At 34.2% G+C, this 14,634-nt stretch overlaps 2 protein-coding genes across 2 annotated transcripts; one reads left to right on the forward strand and one right to left on the reverse strand.

Annotated features, from left to right (window-relative positions):
• Positions 1 to 385: 385 nt before the first annotated feature.
• Positions 386 to 7,141, reverse strand: LOC109103684 (coiled-coil domain-containing protein 106-like). The gene is made up of 7 exons (XM_042757395.1): positions 6,945 to 7,141; positions 6,548 to 6,616; positions 5,511 to 5,546; positions 4,435 to 4,575; positions 3,834 to 4,040; positions 3,593 to 3,728; positions 386 to 413 (listed from the first exon to the last, which is right to left on the reverse strand). Exons 1-7 carry the CDS (start codon positions 7,078 to 7,080, stop codon positions 386 to 388), a joined length of 753 nt encoding a protein of 250 aa, XP_042613329.1. The 5' UTR covers positions 7,081 to 7,141.
• A 1,611-nt stretch (positions 7,142 to 8,752) lies between these two features.
• Positions 8,753 to 10,156, forward strand: LOC109089577. Its single transcript, XM_042756326.1, has 2 exons — positions 8,753 to 9,165; positions 9,580 to 10,156. Exons 1-2 carry the CDS (start codon positions 8,992 to 8,994, stop codon positions 10,042 to 10,044), a joined length of 639 nt encoding a protein of 212 aa, XP_042612260.1. The 5' UTR covers positions 8,753 to 8,991; the 3' UTR covers positions 10,045 to 10,156.
• The last annotated feature ends 4,478 nt before the right edge of the window (positions 10,157 to 14,634 follow it).

Here is a 14,634-nt window from a genome sequence, read left to right on the forward strand (position 1 = left end):
TTTTCCTTTAAAATGAATTTTTTATTGTTATTTTGACAGTTGAACACAATGTGACTTGAATCAAAAAATTTTAAATGCCAAACTACTGCTAATTTTGCCCAGGTTATGCAATTTTTAAATTTAAATTTGAAAATTAAAAGTACTTGCTGTTTTTAAATCCTAACCCTAAAAGGCTGATTTATATCGGCCTGGCATTTGAACTCTACATGAGAGCTATTTAACTTTGTTTTGCCTTAATGGTGTCTTATTGTCTTTCCTACAGGTTTTTGACTGTTGTATCATTGAATATTTTTTATTATATTTTGTGTTTACAGCCCTTTGATAACCACTTTCTGTTTTTTTTAACAAAATGGCTTTATATAATAAGCTTTGACTTCAAAAAGGATCAGATGCTTGCAGACCGGGAAAACATGCTAAAACACAAAAAAAACAGAGTTTACAACAGTTTGGCAGGATGGATCTCGTGAGATTTTATATACGCCATTCCCCACCCCTCTGTGAATCGCGCCATCGCGGAAGCGCCATCCCTCACTGTCTGTCTTTCAGCTGTAATCTTTTGGACATTTTTGCTGTCAGTGTATTCCAAGGTACGAACCTATATTTCATCAATATTACGAAAGTGAACATTTTAACAATTAAAATACGTTCTTTTCCAAATCATAATGTTTATCAAAACTTGTAATTCATTATCCAAGTTTAGAATTTCCAATTAACATATCCCCGTCCCTAAGGATCGCGCCATTTTCCCCCACTTATTTTATGACCAAAGCCGTTGAGAATTTACTGTAATTCTATCATTTTAAAAAACATTTTGACTTACTACAAACACTATCCCAATTGATTGGATTTGAGGAATCTAGCTTTAATATTTTACCACTGGTTTCTACAGATATCCAACAATGGCAGTCATTGTTTTAATTTTTGTTAAGAGGTTAATTAAGGTTGTGCTTGTTCGGAACACACCCAAAATGAAAGCAGAATTTTTGGATAATATTACTGAGACAAGCCGGTTTATATTATGTCTGCTCCTGTTATTTTGTCTCACAGAACAGTTATTTTAGCTGACCACTTTTAGCTTTTATTATAAAGAGTGTTCCCATTCAGTGAAATATATTGCATTCCTCAAAATTTTTAATTTGAACATTATTTAATTTTTATAGATGTCTATTTGCATCAACAGAACAACAAGGTTTTTATACTGAATCACGAGACCCCTGTCCTGTGCTCTTTTCCCCCCCTTTAATCCCACACCCACCCCTCTCACCTGAATCCAGCCGGCGCCAGCGCTCTTCTTTCGTCTTTCAGCTGTAATTTTTCTATTAATCATGAACTAATTAATGGACCAATAAGGAATTAATGATGGACTAACCTTAGCTACGCCTGGAATCATGAGGATTCATGTGTTAACTACAGCCACCTTAACTACACGTTAACACACGTTTGTTAGTTAACATGTTAATTAACAACAAATGATCAGCTTCATCAAGTTGACTCTTTAAGAAGAAAGAAGAACAGCAGACATCGCTCAGAACTGTATCAACTTGATCATCACTAATCTTGCACTGTTTTATTGCATTTCACACATACACCACGCTTCAGTATTACTCCTGACTTGTACACGTGACTGGTGCAGACAATTTTTAAGCATTTCAAAATGTACTTTTCACTATCCCTGGTTAACAACTTACCAGAAATGTTGTTCTTGACGACAGCTCTGATTATATTTATTTCCAGGAAGAATGTTGTTTCGTAAATGTGGAGTGTATTAAGGTGATGTGCTTCAGTTGGATTATTGCATTTCATTATCATTTACTGTACATCGTTCCCACATCATGGATAACTTCGTGAAAATTAATTCGGTTACAAATACTTTACCTAAATTCATTTTGTTTCAAGTGATTTTCCTTTATGTTACTCTGTTTCATCCAACCTCAAAGAATACATACCTCCATTCACTTATTTAAATAGCCTGGAAAACTATACTGCATGTGTAAACTCATTATTACTTAAATTATATTGATGACTACTTGACGATGCCTCGACAAATGATGAACTCACTGCTAGTTAATGACTAGTTAATAATGAGTTAACCATCATGTGCCCCTTCAAGTAAAGTCATGACATAAAGATGCCTCAACAAATGAACTACTCATGCTAGTTAATGACTAGTTAATAATGAGTTAACCATCATGTGCCCCTTCAAGTAAAGTCATGACATAAAGATGCCTCAACAAATCATGAACTCATGCTAGTTAATGACTAGTTAATAATGAGTTAACCATCATGTGCCCCTTCAAGTAAAGTCGTGACATAAAGATGCCTCAACGAATCATGAACTCATGCTAGTTAATGACTAGTTAATAATGAGTTTAACCATCATGTGCCCCTTCAAGTAAAGTCATGACATAAAGATGTCTCAACAAATCATGAACTCATGCTAGTTAATGACTAGTTAATAATGAGTTAACCATCATGTGCCCCTTCAAGTAAAGTCATGACATAAAGATGTCTCAACAAATCATGAACTCATGCTAGTTAATGACTAGTTAATAATGAGTTAACCATCATGTGCCCCTTCAAGTAAAGTCATGACATAAAGATGCCTCAAGTAAATCATGAACTCATGCTCATGCTAGTTAATGACTAGTTGTAATAATGAGTTAACATCATGTGCCCCTTCAAGTAAAGTCATGACATAAAGATGCCTCAACGAATCATGAACTCATGCTAGTTAATGACTAGTTAATAATGAGTTAACCATCATGTGCCCCTTCAAGTAAAGTCGTGACATAAAGATGCCTCAACAAATCATCAAATCATGAACTCATGCTAGTTAATGACCAGTTAATAATGAGTTAACCATCATGTGCCCCTTCAAGTAAAGTCGTGACATAAAGATGCCTCAACAAATCATGAACTCACGTTAGTTAATGACTAGTTAATGAGTTTGATGTTACAGATTATAAAGAAGTTTCCCCTTAAGTATTAAAGACTAAAGTTTGGAATCTTATTTAGCCTAGTACAACTACTAAAGATGAGTTAAAATGTTAAACAGAAGTACAAATCAACCATTATATAAGTACTAGATTTATTAAAGAAAAAACAAGCACTGTAAAAGTAGCACAAGAGTAAAGCACAACAAATAAAAATCAAATAAATTTAAATAAAACCTGAAAATAAACATTTCCAAATATCAATGCCCTTATAAAATTTACTATTAACCTAAAACAAATGCCTACATAAACACTGTTGTTCAATTTGCAGTGAACCCATGTAACATATGCATAAAAATGTGCAAACACACGTTTTATAATAAAAATTTATATATGAACATTATAACATTGTCAGGATTAAATGATTTAAACAAATTCCTAACACAAGAACAACCCCCTAACAACTATAATGTGTGCTTATCGTTCATTTTTTATTTATGTCAAGCAGGTCATTTGCCTCTTTCATTTGTTTAATCACATCCTCATTGGCCTTTTCTTTACAAAGACAAAGACAGCTTTCGGCAAATTTCAGGATGCTATCTCCCTTTTTAAACATCTGCCTTAGCTTGCGGAATGATTCTGGATTAGCTGCTGCTAACTCTGCAATTGGAGCCTGGATGACTATTGTGTTCCTGTCAACGTTTAGTCTGTTGTAGGCCTCTGCCTTACTCAGGCCCTGTTTTACAAGGTTTAATACCTTGTAGTACCTCTTTAGCGATTCTTCTGGGGTATGCACTGAAAAAATAAAATAAACAAACTTTTATAAGATGGGTGACTATGAAATTACTTATCCTAAGCAAAGGAAAAATTGTATAAAGTATCATTATTAAAATGACATACCTCTTTTGGAATAGTCAGAAGTCAATTTCTTTGATTTCTTATGTCTTTTCGCTCTGTGTTTTCTCCTTAACTTTCTTTTTTTGTGTTTTGGGGGCTCAGAATCAGAGGACTCGGAAGTTGAAAAATTTGAAGATTCAGAAGTACTGCTCTTTCTTGTAGTTGCAGTCTGTGTAGGTACCCCTTCTGAGGGACCCTTCTGAATTAAAGCTGTGACAGACAATAATAAATTAACTGAGAACAAAGTAAACTTAAACAAAATATGGATAAAACTGCAAATGTTCCAAACTGTACAAGCACAAAATTATGGACAAATATAATTCAACAGCACTGAAAGTGATTGCATACATTGGGCTCTCCCAGACTAATTTTTTTTTTAGTTGACAATAAACTGATTAAACTGATGATTATACAGTCTATAGAGGACCAGGAAGTTCTCGGATTACATCCAAAATATCTTAATTTGTGTCTAAAGATGAACAGAGGTCTTACGGGTTTAGAACGACATAAGGGTCATTAATGACAGAATTTTCATTTTTGGGTGAACTAACCCTTTAAGTTGCTTCATGTAGGGTACAATGTGACTGGCTGGAGGGTAACTTACCATCTTCAAGTCTTGCACGAAGATAATTTCTCTCCTCTGTCAGAGAGTTAACCTTATCCTCCAGGTGAAGGATTTTCTGTTTTTGAACTTCTATTGTTTGCTTTGCATTTTGGAATTGTATTTGTATGGTGGGTGCAACTTCTAAAAGTAAAGAAAATGACAAGAATTTTTAAACATTCATAAAAATGTTGGCATAAAAGAATAAATAAATACTTTTATGAATGAGTTAGTTATTGTACTTTGTTTGATTGATAAATATAAATAATATTTATTGTGATTTGTGTACTTCTGCAAGCAGCGTTTTTTTTTTCTGTTAAGACACTATGAGTAAAGTGAGTAAAGACACAATGTGTAACATTTTTGCAAATAAATATCCAAAAACCACTTGCATAGTATTATATATTTTGTACAGCTGTGTACTTGTGTTATTTCAAACATTCTCAAAGATTTGTAAATATTCTGGGTTTAAGAAATGACTCATCCCTGGCCATAGTTGCCCAGCAATGATGCCATTTCTGCATGAATATGCTACACATACTTAACTAGACTGAGTGAAGGACTGAGCACGTGCATAGTTTCATGCTCAGTTATTGCATCATCAAGCTTTGCCTCTGTTATTGTTTTGAAAATGTGATCTCTAGCGAAAAAAAATTCATATTGTGCCTTTAAAATGTACATAACAATGTTCTGTGAAAATATAAATAATCATTTAATCATATAATATAACAAAGTATTAATAGAATTGTTATTACTAAAACACCTTTCAAATTTTTGGAAAGATTAGTTATTTATGATTTTGAAAAATGTCTTCTGTTCACCAGGGCTGCATTTATCTGATCAAAAAAATTAAAACAATAATTTTGTGAAAAATTACAATAAAAAAAGTTCTCTATTTTATTGTATTATTCAAAGTACATGTTACGCAAGGTCATTTGCAATTTTAACTGACAAAAAGCTGTATAAAGTATCACTTTTTTATGCGGCTCATCCAAATCTAAAATTATTATAGTATTTTGAAACATGATGTGCATTGACCAGAGTAGCCTACTTGCACACTTGCTGTGCAGTGTGCATACCTGTTCTTGCATTTTCCTGAACAGCAGACACAGGGACTGTAAATGTAAAGAAAGGGCTGGTAAGTTCACATTCTGATGTGATAACAGTAATACTATAAAGTACTATTAGAATTTTATACAATTTAGTTTTTTTAATTGTACATAATACAATTTATTGGTGTAATTAAAAAGCAGAATTTTACTTCACTTGGAAAAAAAAATACTCCAGTGCCACATGATCTTTAAGGAATCATTACAATTTGATTTGATACGCAAGAGACATTTAAGATTATTATCAATGTTAAAAGTAATCGTGCTGCTTTACATTTTCTGTGGACAAACTGGAATTTATTTTTTACTTTTCAGGATTCTTTAATAAATAGAAAGTTCAGTGAGCATTTATTTGTATTTATTAAATATTTTCACTACATTAATTAAAGCATTTATCAAATTACCATTTTGAAATAATCTAAATGTCTTCACTCTGTACTTTTTTTTTTTACAATTAAAATCATTTCAAACATTTGTGGCAAGATTTGAAAAAGAGAGATCTATTATTGTGTTCACTAAAATGTTAAGGAGCAAAAACTGTTTTTAACAATGATAATAGTAAAAAGTAAACACTAAACAGTATATTTCTTGAGCAGTGTGAAAATGAAACTCTTTTTAAACAACAACAGATTTATGAACTATTTTAATGACTAATGTTGCATTCTTAAATGCAAAAGAACTCAAATGCAGTTAGAATTTACAGTTAATCAAAATGCATAACTGTTACAGCTGACATGTAATGTGTCAGACTATGACCTACTGTACGTTTATGTAATTATATCAGAAATGTTGCAGATTCTATGTTAGAACTATCTCAAATTCATTCAAAATCGTTAATCCGATATCCAGATGAATCCAAAAGAATGGCATCTCTGCACTTACAAAAAACTGTATATAGTATAACTTGTGTGTGCCTCATCTAAAATAAAAGCCTATGAAAGGTTAATAAAAACTATTAAAGATTTGATACATTATAAACATAAAAAGATGTGCATTTATAAGCCTACTTTGTCTGCACACTTGCTGTGCAGTCTGCATACTGGATCCTGCATTTTCCTGAACAGCAGACACAGGGACTGTAAATGTAAAGAAAAGGCTGGTTAGTTCACATTCTAATGAGTCCAGTACTCAAGTACAAGTCTTAACTCAATGAAGCGGTCATGGTGGTTAAAACTACACCGTTGATTAACAATTTTATTTATATTAGGCGTTACATATTTAATATAAGACCTCAGTGGGTATTTCCCAAAATATATCAATGGCTTCAACTAACGTTACTTGAATATTTTGCTTACATTTGAACGTAATTGGTATGTTACCAATTCAAAGACAGATTTTTCTAGTTTACTCTAACGTAATGTAACACTTTAGTCACTCGTTATCATTATCATTTTAAACACTTACCATCTGTAGCTGCACCATACTTTGGATTTATCTTAATTGGCCTCCCACGTCTAGTCGCCATTGTGCTCTCCTTGTCACGTTTGCGTTCGATTTTGGGCGCAACAACCACTTCTTCTTCTTCTTTGTCATCTGCCATTGGAGCGATTTTCAAAATACAAGTATGTCCACCTTTAATACTAACATGCAATTCTGATGGGTCTTGCACTTCTTTGGAGTTGTCCCAGCATGTAAAGACTTCAAACGAAGGTACCACTCCAAAAGTTTTAATTTTATTCAAAATGTTTATTATGTTTATGGCTATGCTTCATGTTAACACCGAGCACTGAAATATTGGTCAATTTACTGGGACGGTCAGGTGATGAACGAAGAGACTCGAAAAACCAAAGACTCGAACGGTCCAAACTAATCGATTCTTTTTCTTGCTCGGAATGTTCAAACTGCATTGGTTAAGCTTATTGGTCCATCATGTCATCAACGAACGACTCGAAAATGATTGGAAACAGGCGAATTAATTACAGACAGTGCAGAATCTATTGAATGTTATGCATATGCGCGACTCAACGAGTCACTCCCAGAGACGACGCGTTCTTGCCGATTCACATCAAAGATTTGTTCAAAAATAACGAATTGTTAAGGAAGGAACGACCCTTCACTATGGCGGGATTAATGACTAAATTGTTGCTAATGGCGGTTCAAAAGCCCTCAAAAAAGGGAAAGCTCAAAGTAATAAAATGGCTTCAAAAGAAAAAGCTACTCACAAGCAGAGTACTTTGTTCAAGATGTGGCCAAAAGATGAAACTGACCAGGAACAGTAAAATTTCTGATGGATATAACTGGTGAGTCGCGGTAGGAAACCGCATATCTTCTTCTTCTATTGGAATTAGCCTACACTTACTTTGCCTTGTTACAGAACAAGTTAGGAGTAGGTTTCATGACTGTTCAAAATGTTGCAAAGATATGACCATGAACAGTGGCCTATTTAGCCAAATTGTGTGAATCATACGTACAGTTGAAGTCAAAAGTTTTAATTGTTATTGCCTGTTTTAAAAGCATCTCTAGCCTCCAATTGCAATTCAGATATTGGGCCATACCTTGCTTTACCTGTTAAAACCTGTTTTAAAAGAGAAAAACAATACGTTAGTTCAATTTACAAAAAAAAAATAGACCCTGTTCAAAAGTTTGCATACTCTGCTGTTACCTGAATGATCCACAGCTGTTTTTTTGTTTGTTTGTTTAGTGATAATTGTTCATGAGTCAGTTCACTTGCTAAAATCAGTGATAGAACCTTCAAAATATGTTTAAAAAAGGTGAATGAAGAACACCTTATATTACAAATTTGACAAGCAGAGCATATACCTCTCCATAACATTAATTAGTATTTTCTTTTGAATCACAGGGTGTGCAGATCTAAAAATCATCGTGGAGTTAAAAGCAGCCGATCTGTAAGGACAGGATCTTTATTTGAAAAATCAAAAATAAGCTTGCCATCATGGTTAACATTTATTTAAAGGTAAGCCATTCCCTTGTCTACCTTTACCTTAAATGTCTCTGAAATTTAGCATGAGAGTGTAGAATGTATAGAGTATATTAACTGTATACAGTACGAGGTGAGAAGTAAATAGACATTAAAAACACCTATCAGGACCAATGTATAAAAATCATGGCATTTACTTGTTGCAGAACAAGATCTCAAAACTTGCACATTTATAACCCTACATGCACATCATGCTAGAGCTCATTTTCTGTCAAACAGGTTTTATTGTAGTAGTACTATCCCTGCAAGGAAAAAGTTTGACTAACTTGATGTTTTTGCTACAGTATAACCATTCATTACTAATAGCACAAGCACTGTGCCAATTATAATAATAATATATCTACTACTGTATACCAGCCAGTCATCACAATTTGAAGTCTATTTGGTGTCATTTTATATCTTAGTTTAGAACACATGGGCTGTTTTGTGCTGTAATGGTTTGATATTTTTTTGTAAATTATTGATGTTTCATTGCACAGGTTCTCTCAAGGATTGCACCTGAGACAGATAGACATGATGCAGGACAGGATTGCTAGAAGTTCTAAAACTCTCTCCAGAATGGCTAAGGTCCTGAGAAAGATCTGTACCAAGGCTATGAAAGAGTACCAAAAAAGAAGAAGGCAGCAGATGGGAGGTCAACAAGAATTTGTTGTTATTGATGAAAGCAATTTCCGTCATAAACGAAAGGTAAGTTTTATTGAGTTTAGTGCTGTGGTTTGCAACAGAGATGAAGCAGCTGTGATGCACTCAATGTGAATTAAGGTCTAGTCAGCTTTATACAGTTAAGCTTTAGAATGATAGAAGGTAAATAATGCTATCATGACTTTTCTTCGTCCTAGTAAGCAATAATGAATAAAATTGTACAAAAGTACAATTTTAAATTATTATTTATGATTATTACTAAAGTCATTTATATAAGGAAAAGAACCGAAGAAAAGCAACATTGCTATGTGATTGCTGTGTAACCTTATTACAATAATTATTGTATAATTATTAGCTATTTGTATACAGAACATAATTGTAATTTTGCCTGACATTATCACCTTTTTTTCTTCTCAGTATATATTTCTTTCTTTTTTTTTTTCTTTCTTTTTTTTGCAGTATGGACGGGGTAGGGCATCTACCACATGGAGGCGAAGGAAGTGGGTTTTTGGAATGCTGGGTGTGAAACATAATCTGCGAAGGCCAATATTGCGTCTTGTCACTCGAAGATCAAGAAATAATCTAATTCCAATTATTGTCAAACATGTGCGTCCAGGTACAATCCTGATCTCAGATGAGTGGAGAGCTTACAGAGGTGTGCTGGCAAATATGGGCTACAGACATTTTACAGTCAATCACAGTCACTGGTTTGTAGACCCAAACACTGGAGCCCATTCACAGCATCTAGAACGAGCATGGCTGTCTTATAAAACAAGGGTGTGGAGACTAAGAGGAAACAGGACAGAGAAAATGTTAAAAGAACATCTCGCTCTCATTGAATGGACCAACTGGCTTGGTGAAAGGCACAGAAGAGGTGTCCTTGGACGGTTATTCAGAGACATTTACCATCAATTTCCAGTCTAACAAATCCTATCTTCTTGTTACATGTGTGTTTAATGCTCAATGGCTGACTTCTTCTAAAACATTTGTATACATTACAAAATATATTCTAATAAAGATTATTTAGTTATTTTTATTATTATTAAGATTATTATTATTAGTAGTAGTAGTGTATTAGTTAAATAAGGAAGTGAGTATTTGGACACAGGGAATTTTGAATGACAATGAAATGTGGCGAATTGATAATTGTTCTTACTTACAAATCAGAAAACCAATGTGACAAGTTGTGATCATTATTAACTAGTCATTAACTAATGTAAGTTCAAGATCTTTATCATACTTTACTTAGGCACATGATTAACTCATTGTTAATGTCATTAACTTCATGAGTTCATGATTTGTTGAGGCATCTTTATGTCATGACTTTACTTGAAGGGGCACATGATGGTTAACTCATTATTAACTAGTCATTAACTAGCATGAGTTCATGATTAGTTGAGGCATCTTTATGTCATGACTTTACTTGAAGGGGCACATGATGGTTAACTCATTATTAACTAGTCATTAACTAGCATGAGTTCATGATTTGTCGAGGCATCTCAACATAAGTCATAAATTAAGTGATCAGTTACACATGCAGTATAGTTTCCAGGCTATTTAAATAAGTGAATGGAGGTATGTATTCTTTGAGGTTGGATGAAACAGAGTAACATAAAGGAAAATCACTTGAAACAAAATGAATTTAGGTAAAGTATTTGTAACCGAATTAATTTTCACGAAGTTATCCATGATGTGGGAACGATGTACAGTAAATGATAATGAAATGCAATAATCCAACTGAAGCACATCACCTTAATACACTCCACATTTACGAAACAACATTCTTCCTGGAAATAAATATAATCAGAGCTGTCGTCAAGAACAACATTTCTGGTAAGTTGTTAACCAGGGATAGTGAAAAGTACATTTTGAAATGCTTAAAAAATTGTCTGCACCAGTCACGTGTACAAGTCAGGAGTAATACTGAAGCGTGGTGTATGTGTGAAATGCAATAAAACAGTGCAAGATTAGTGCTGATCAAGTTGATACAGTTCTGAGCGATGTCTGCTGTTCTTCTTTCTTCTTAAAGAGTCAACTTGATGAAGCTGATCATTCGTTGTTAATTAACATGTTAACTAACAAACGTGTGTTAACGTGTAGTTAAGGTGGCTGTAGTTAACACATGAATCCTCATGATTCCAGGCGTAGCTAAGGTTAGTCCATCATTAATTCCTTATTGGTCCATTAATTAGTTCATGATTAATAAACTATTAATTCAGATATTAGTACATCATTAATCATGTACCCTTATTGTAAAGTGTTTTTTTGCAAAATTGCAAATGCACGTAATCATAGGCAATCGGTGCTCGTTCACACGCGAGTGACAATCACACAGTGTGAAATTATCAGATGTGATTTGAGAAAAATTGTGAGATATTTGGCATGCTAAATATGTGGACCTTTTTCGGGCGATTTAAAAACCATGATGTGTGAAATGTGTTCTGACTGAAAACTACACTGGCAATGACCAGGGAGGCGAGAAGTTCGGGGAGGAGTTATAGACCAGTGGCCGTATTCACAAAACATTGTATCTTACCACTAAGAATTCTCCTAAATAGCAGTAAAAGTTCTTAGCTAAGAGTTTCCCCTTAAAACCTATTCACAAAGCCGCTGAGACAAACTATTACTAAGGAATAGACTGAAGTCTTAAGCTAAGAGTAAGGGCGGGGTTGACCTCGTTGCTATGGAGTATACACACAGTGATTGGCTGATGGGGGAGAAGTCAGTGATTTAATCATAGAAATATTGTAGAATGAGGTGTCATGTTTCCATATTAAAATAAAGGTTTTAAAATATAAATGTTGCCCTATTCAAATACATATTTTTTAATACATTTTTTTGCCATATTCAAATAAAGGTTTTAAAATGTAGGCTAAGTGTCACTAATTAAACTAGTAAATGCAGTTAATTGTCCGACATGATGTTTTATAAACAAAGTTTAGGAACATTCAAATGGTCTTTCTAATCAGCTCGAGAGGAGGTCTAAAGCCTATATACCCCTGGGCTGGAGCTGACTCAACCACCACTCCGCTCCTCAAACTCTCCAGCTGGGGATAACGGGGAAGAACTTTGGGTTTGGGCTAAATTCCAAGCTCGGAGCCCCTCGATCCCCCTTGGACCAGCACACCAAATACGCTTATTATATATTTTTTACTCTATTCAATCATTTATTTTGTAAGTGTGAACTCATGATAGCCACTGCCACAGATAATCGGACAATATTAATTTGTTAAAGATTTATTTTGGCGTCTTATCGTGTACCTATAAATCAAAATGTATTGCATTTATGAAGAAAAAGTTCAGCACCTAAGGCTCTATCACTATTCCCTCAATGGTGTACAGTGTCTTTTTTGGGTGGATTAGGACTGTTTTGTAATTTGGTCCCTTAGTGTGACTTAGGAATCCTCTTCACCTATCCCTAAAGTTTCACAGATTTAGGAACTAGTATTTTAGCACTAAAATGCGTTTTGTGAAATACTCTTAGGGGGCAAAATGTGGACTCCTAAAATTTAGGACTCGACACACCCATTATTTCTAAGAGTTTCTCCTAAATCGTCACTTTAAGAACTGTAAGATGTAAATAGTTAAGATGTTTTTTTTTTTTTTGTGAATACGGCCCCCAGAATATCATTATTTTTAACAGAGATATTTACAATTATACTCAAATGTCAAACAAAGCAGAAACATTTGCTTGACCGCTGCAACAGCAGCACATTGCAAAATTATTTACTTACCTCCAATGCTTTGCTCTTGCTCTCCGCATCTCCCCAATCAATTCCTCCTGGAAAATTGTTCTAAAAGAAGTATAACACTCTAAAATAGAGAGACTATCACTTAATTTTCATAATGTTTTTTTTTCTTTTTATACTTTTCACAAATCAGCGCACAGACGATTTGGTCTAACGTTAGAACTCTGGTCACACAGTCGTGATCATGTTATTTTATGCAGGCACAATGATTGTTCATTAATTTTTTTTCCTTTCAAAGGGCCGTTGGGAGAGCGAGGAGCTGCGATAATGTTGTTTTGTTTGTGAAAACCTTTATTTTAGAGATTTCAGATATGCATATAAAAACAATACAATTTTTTTTACCAAATAAAGTTTTCAGGAGTTTTTTAAAGGGCTAGTTCACCCAACAAATTAAATTCTGTCATTAATATCTCACCCCATACGTTGTTCCAAACCCTCAAGGACCTTTGTTGTTCCACCTTCGGAACACCAATTAACCTTTTCAGTGGTGAGTTAAAAATATTTCCAGCGGTCCCCCCAGGAGTGAGTTTGTTGTTTTTTTTTAAGACGACTGTGATTTATTTTAGAACGTTCCCCTTACTGTTTCCGTGGCGACGCGTCAGGCTTGTCACGTGACACACCGCATCTACAATACACTGTATGACAGATGGATCGCTTTTATTTCGTTTTTTCCCTTTTTTAATTTAAAATATTCACAAACTTGCATACCATGTAATGCAAACAAAAATCTGATATGACCGATTTCATAAATATATATTAAATGAGTGTGTTAATTGTGGTTTGGTCGTTTAAAAACCTTTCTAAATGATCCTTGATCGTGATCTGTAATGTGATGATTGGCCCCCCGCCGCCATGTTTTTGTTCCATGTTTTTTCGCGCTGCAGTGAAGTGTGTCCTGTCAGTCGCATTTACAGCACGTGAATTCATCTCCCGAAATAACGGGTAATAAGTTGGCCGGTGAACTGGGTGAAGAATAGAGTGAACTTTTAGTTACTTTTACACTATGTGTATCTGATATGAATAAAAAACGTCTGCAAATTAAATTTGAATGGATTATTATGTTTGTTGCTTCCATAGACATATGCGTGTATGTTTTTCAACTCTAAATGTTATTGTTTTACTAGTATTTATGTGTCATTTTTAAATGTCTTGAAACTGTAAAATATGCATTATGTGGTTAATAATACTGCATAGTTTTGTGATAATATGACAAGAGCAGTGCAGTTTCTGTCTCTGGCTCAGCGCCAGCCAGCGAGCGAAAACGCAGTTTGAATTTGGCAGTTATGCGACGTCACCGAACGTTCTAAATCCCATATGTGGGACCATACTCTCAGGGGCACGGAAATAAGAATCCCATATGTGGGACCGTACCCCTCAAAAGGTTAAGATATTTTTGATGTTTGAATTTGGCAGTTCCTCTGAAACCACACATAGACAGCAATTTACCCTAACATTTTTCAAATCCTAGAACATTAGTAAAAGCATCCTTAAAATAGTCCCAGTGACTACAGTGGTCAGAGAGCTCTCTGATTTTCACGATCAAAACACTTAATTTGTGTAATTCTGGAAGATAACGAACATGTCAACGAGGGTTACGAGGTTTTGGGAACACCCCCATGAGGGGTGAGTAATTAATGATCAGAAATTTTAATTTTGGGGGTGATGGCGCCTAACCCGTGTTAAAAGTTGGTAACTTTTTTTTTTTTTTTTGGAGATAGTTGTTTTTTCTAAAGTTTAATGTACAAAGTCCTCACAAAAGTCATGT

This window comes from Cyprinus carpio, chromosome A5 (genome assembly GCF_018340385.1).
Source record: "Cyprinus carpio isolate SPL01 chromosome A5, ASM1834038v1, whole genome shotgun sequence".
NCBI lineage: Eukaryota > Metazoa > Chordata > Actinopteri > Cypriniformes > Cyprinidae > Cyprinus > Cyprinus carpio.

Excerpts from the sequence above, each read along its gene's own strand:
- LOC109103684 (XM_042757395.1), bottom strand. The coding sequence starts at position 7,080 with ATGGCAGATGACAAAGAAGAAGAAGAAGTGGTTGTTGCGCCCAAAATC. Across the intron at positions 6,617-6,944 it reads GTATGGTGCAGCTACAGATG|TCCCTGTGTCTGCTGTTCAG; the intron begins GTAAGTGTTTAA and ends TTACATTTACAG. Across the intron at positions 3,729-3,833 it reads TTCTGACTATTCCAAAAGAG|TGCATACCCCAGAAGAATCG; the intron begins GTATGTCATTTT and ends TTATTTTTTCAG.
- LOC109089577 (XM_042756326.1), top strand. The coding sequence starts at position 8,992 with ATGATGCAGGACAGGATTGCTAGAAGTTCTAAAACTCTCTCCAGAATG. Across the intron at positions 9,166-9,579 it reads ATTTCCGTCATAAACGAAAG|TATGGACGGGGTAGGGCATC; the intron begins GTAAGTTTTATT and ends TTTTTTTTGCAG.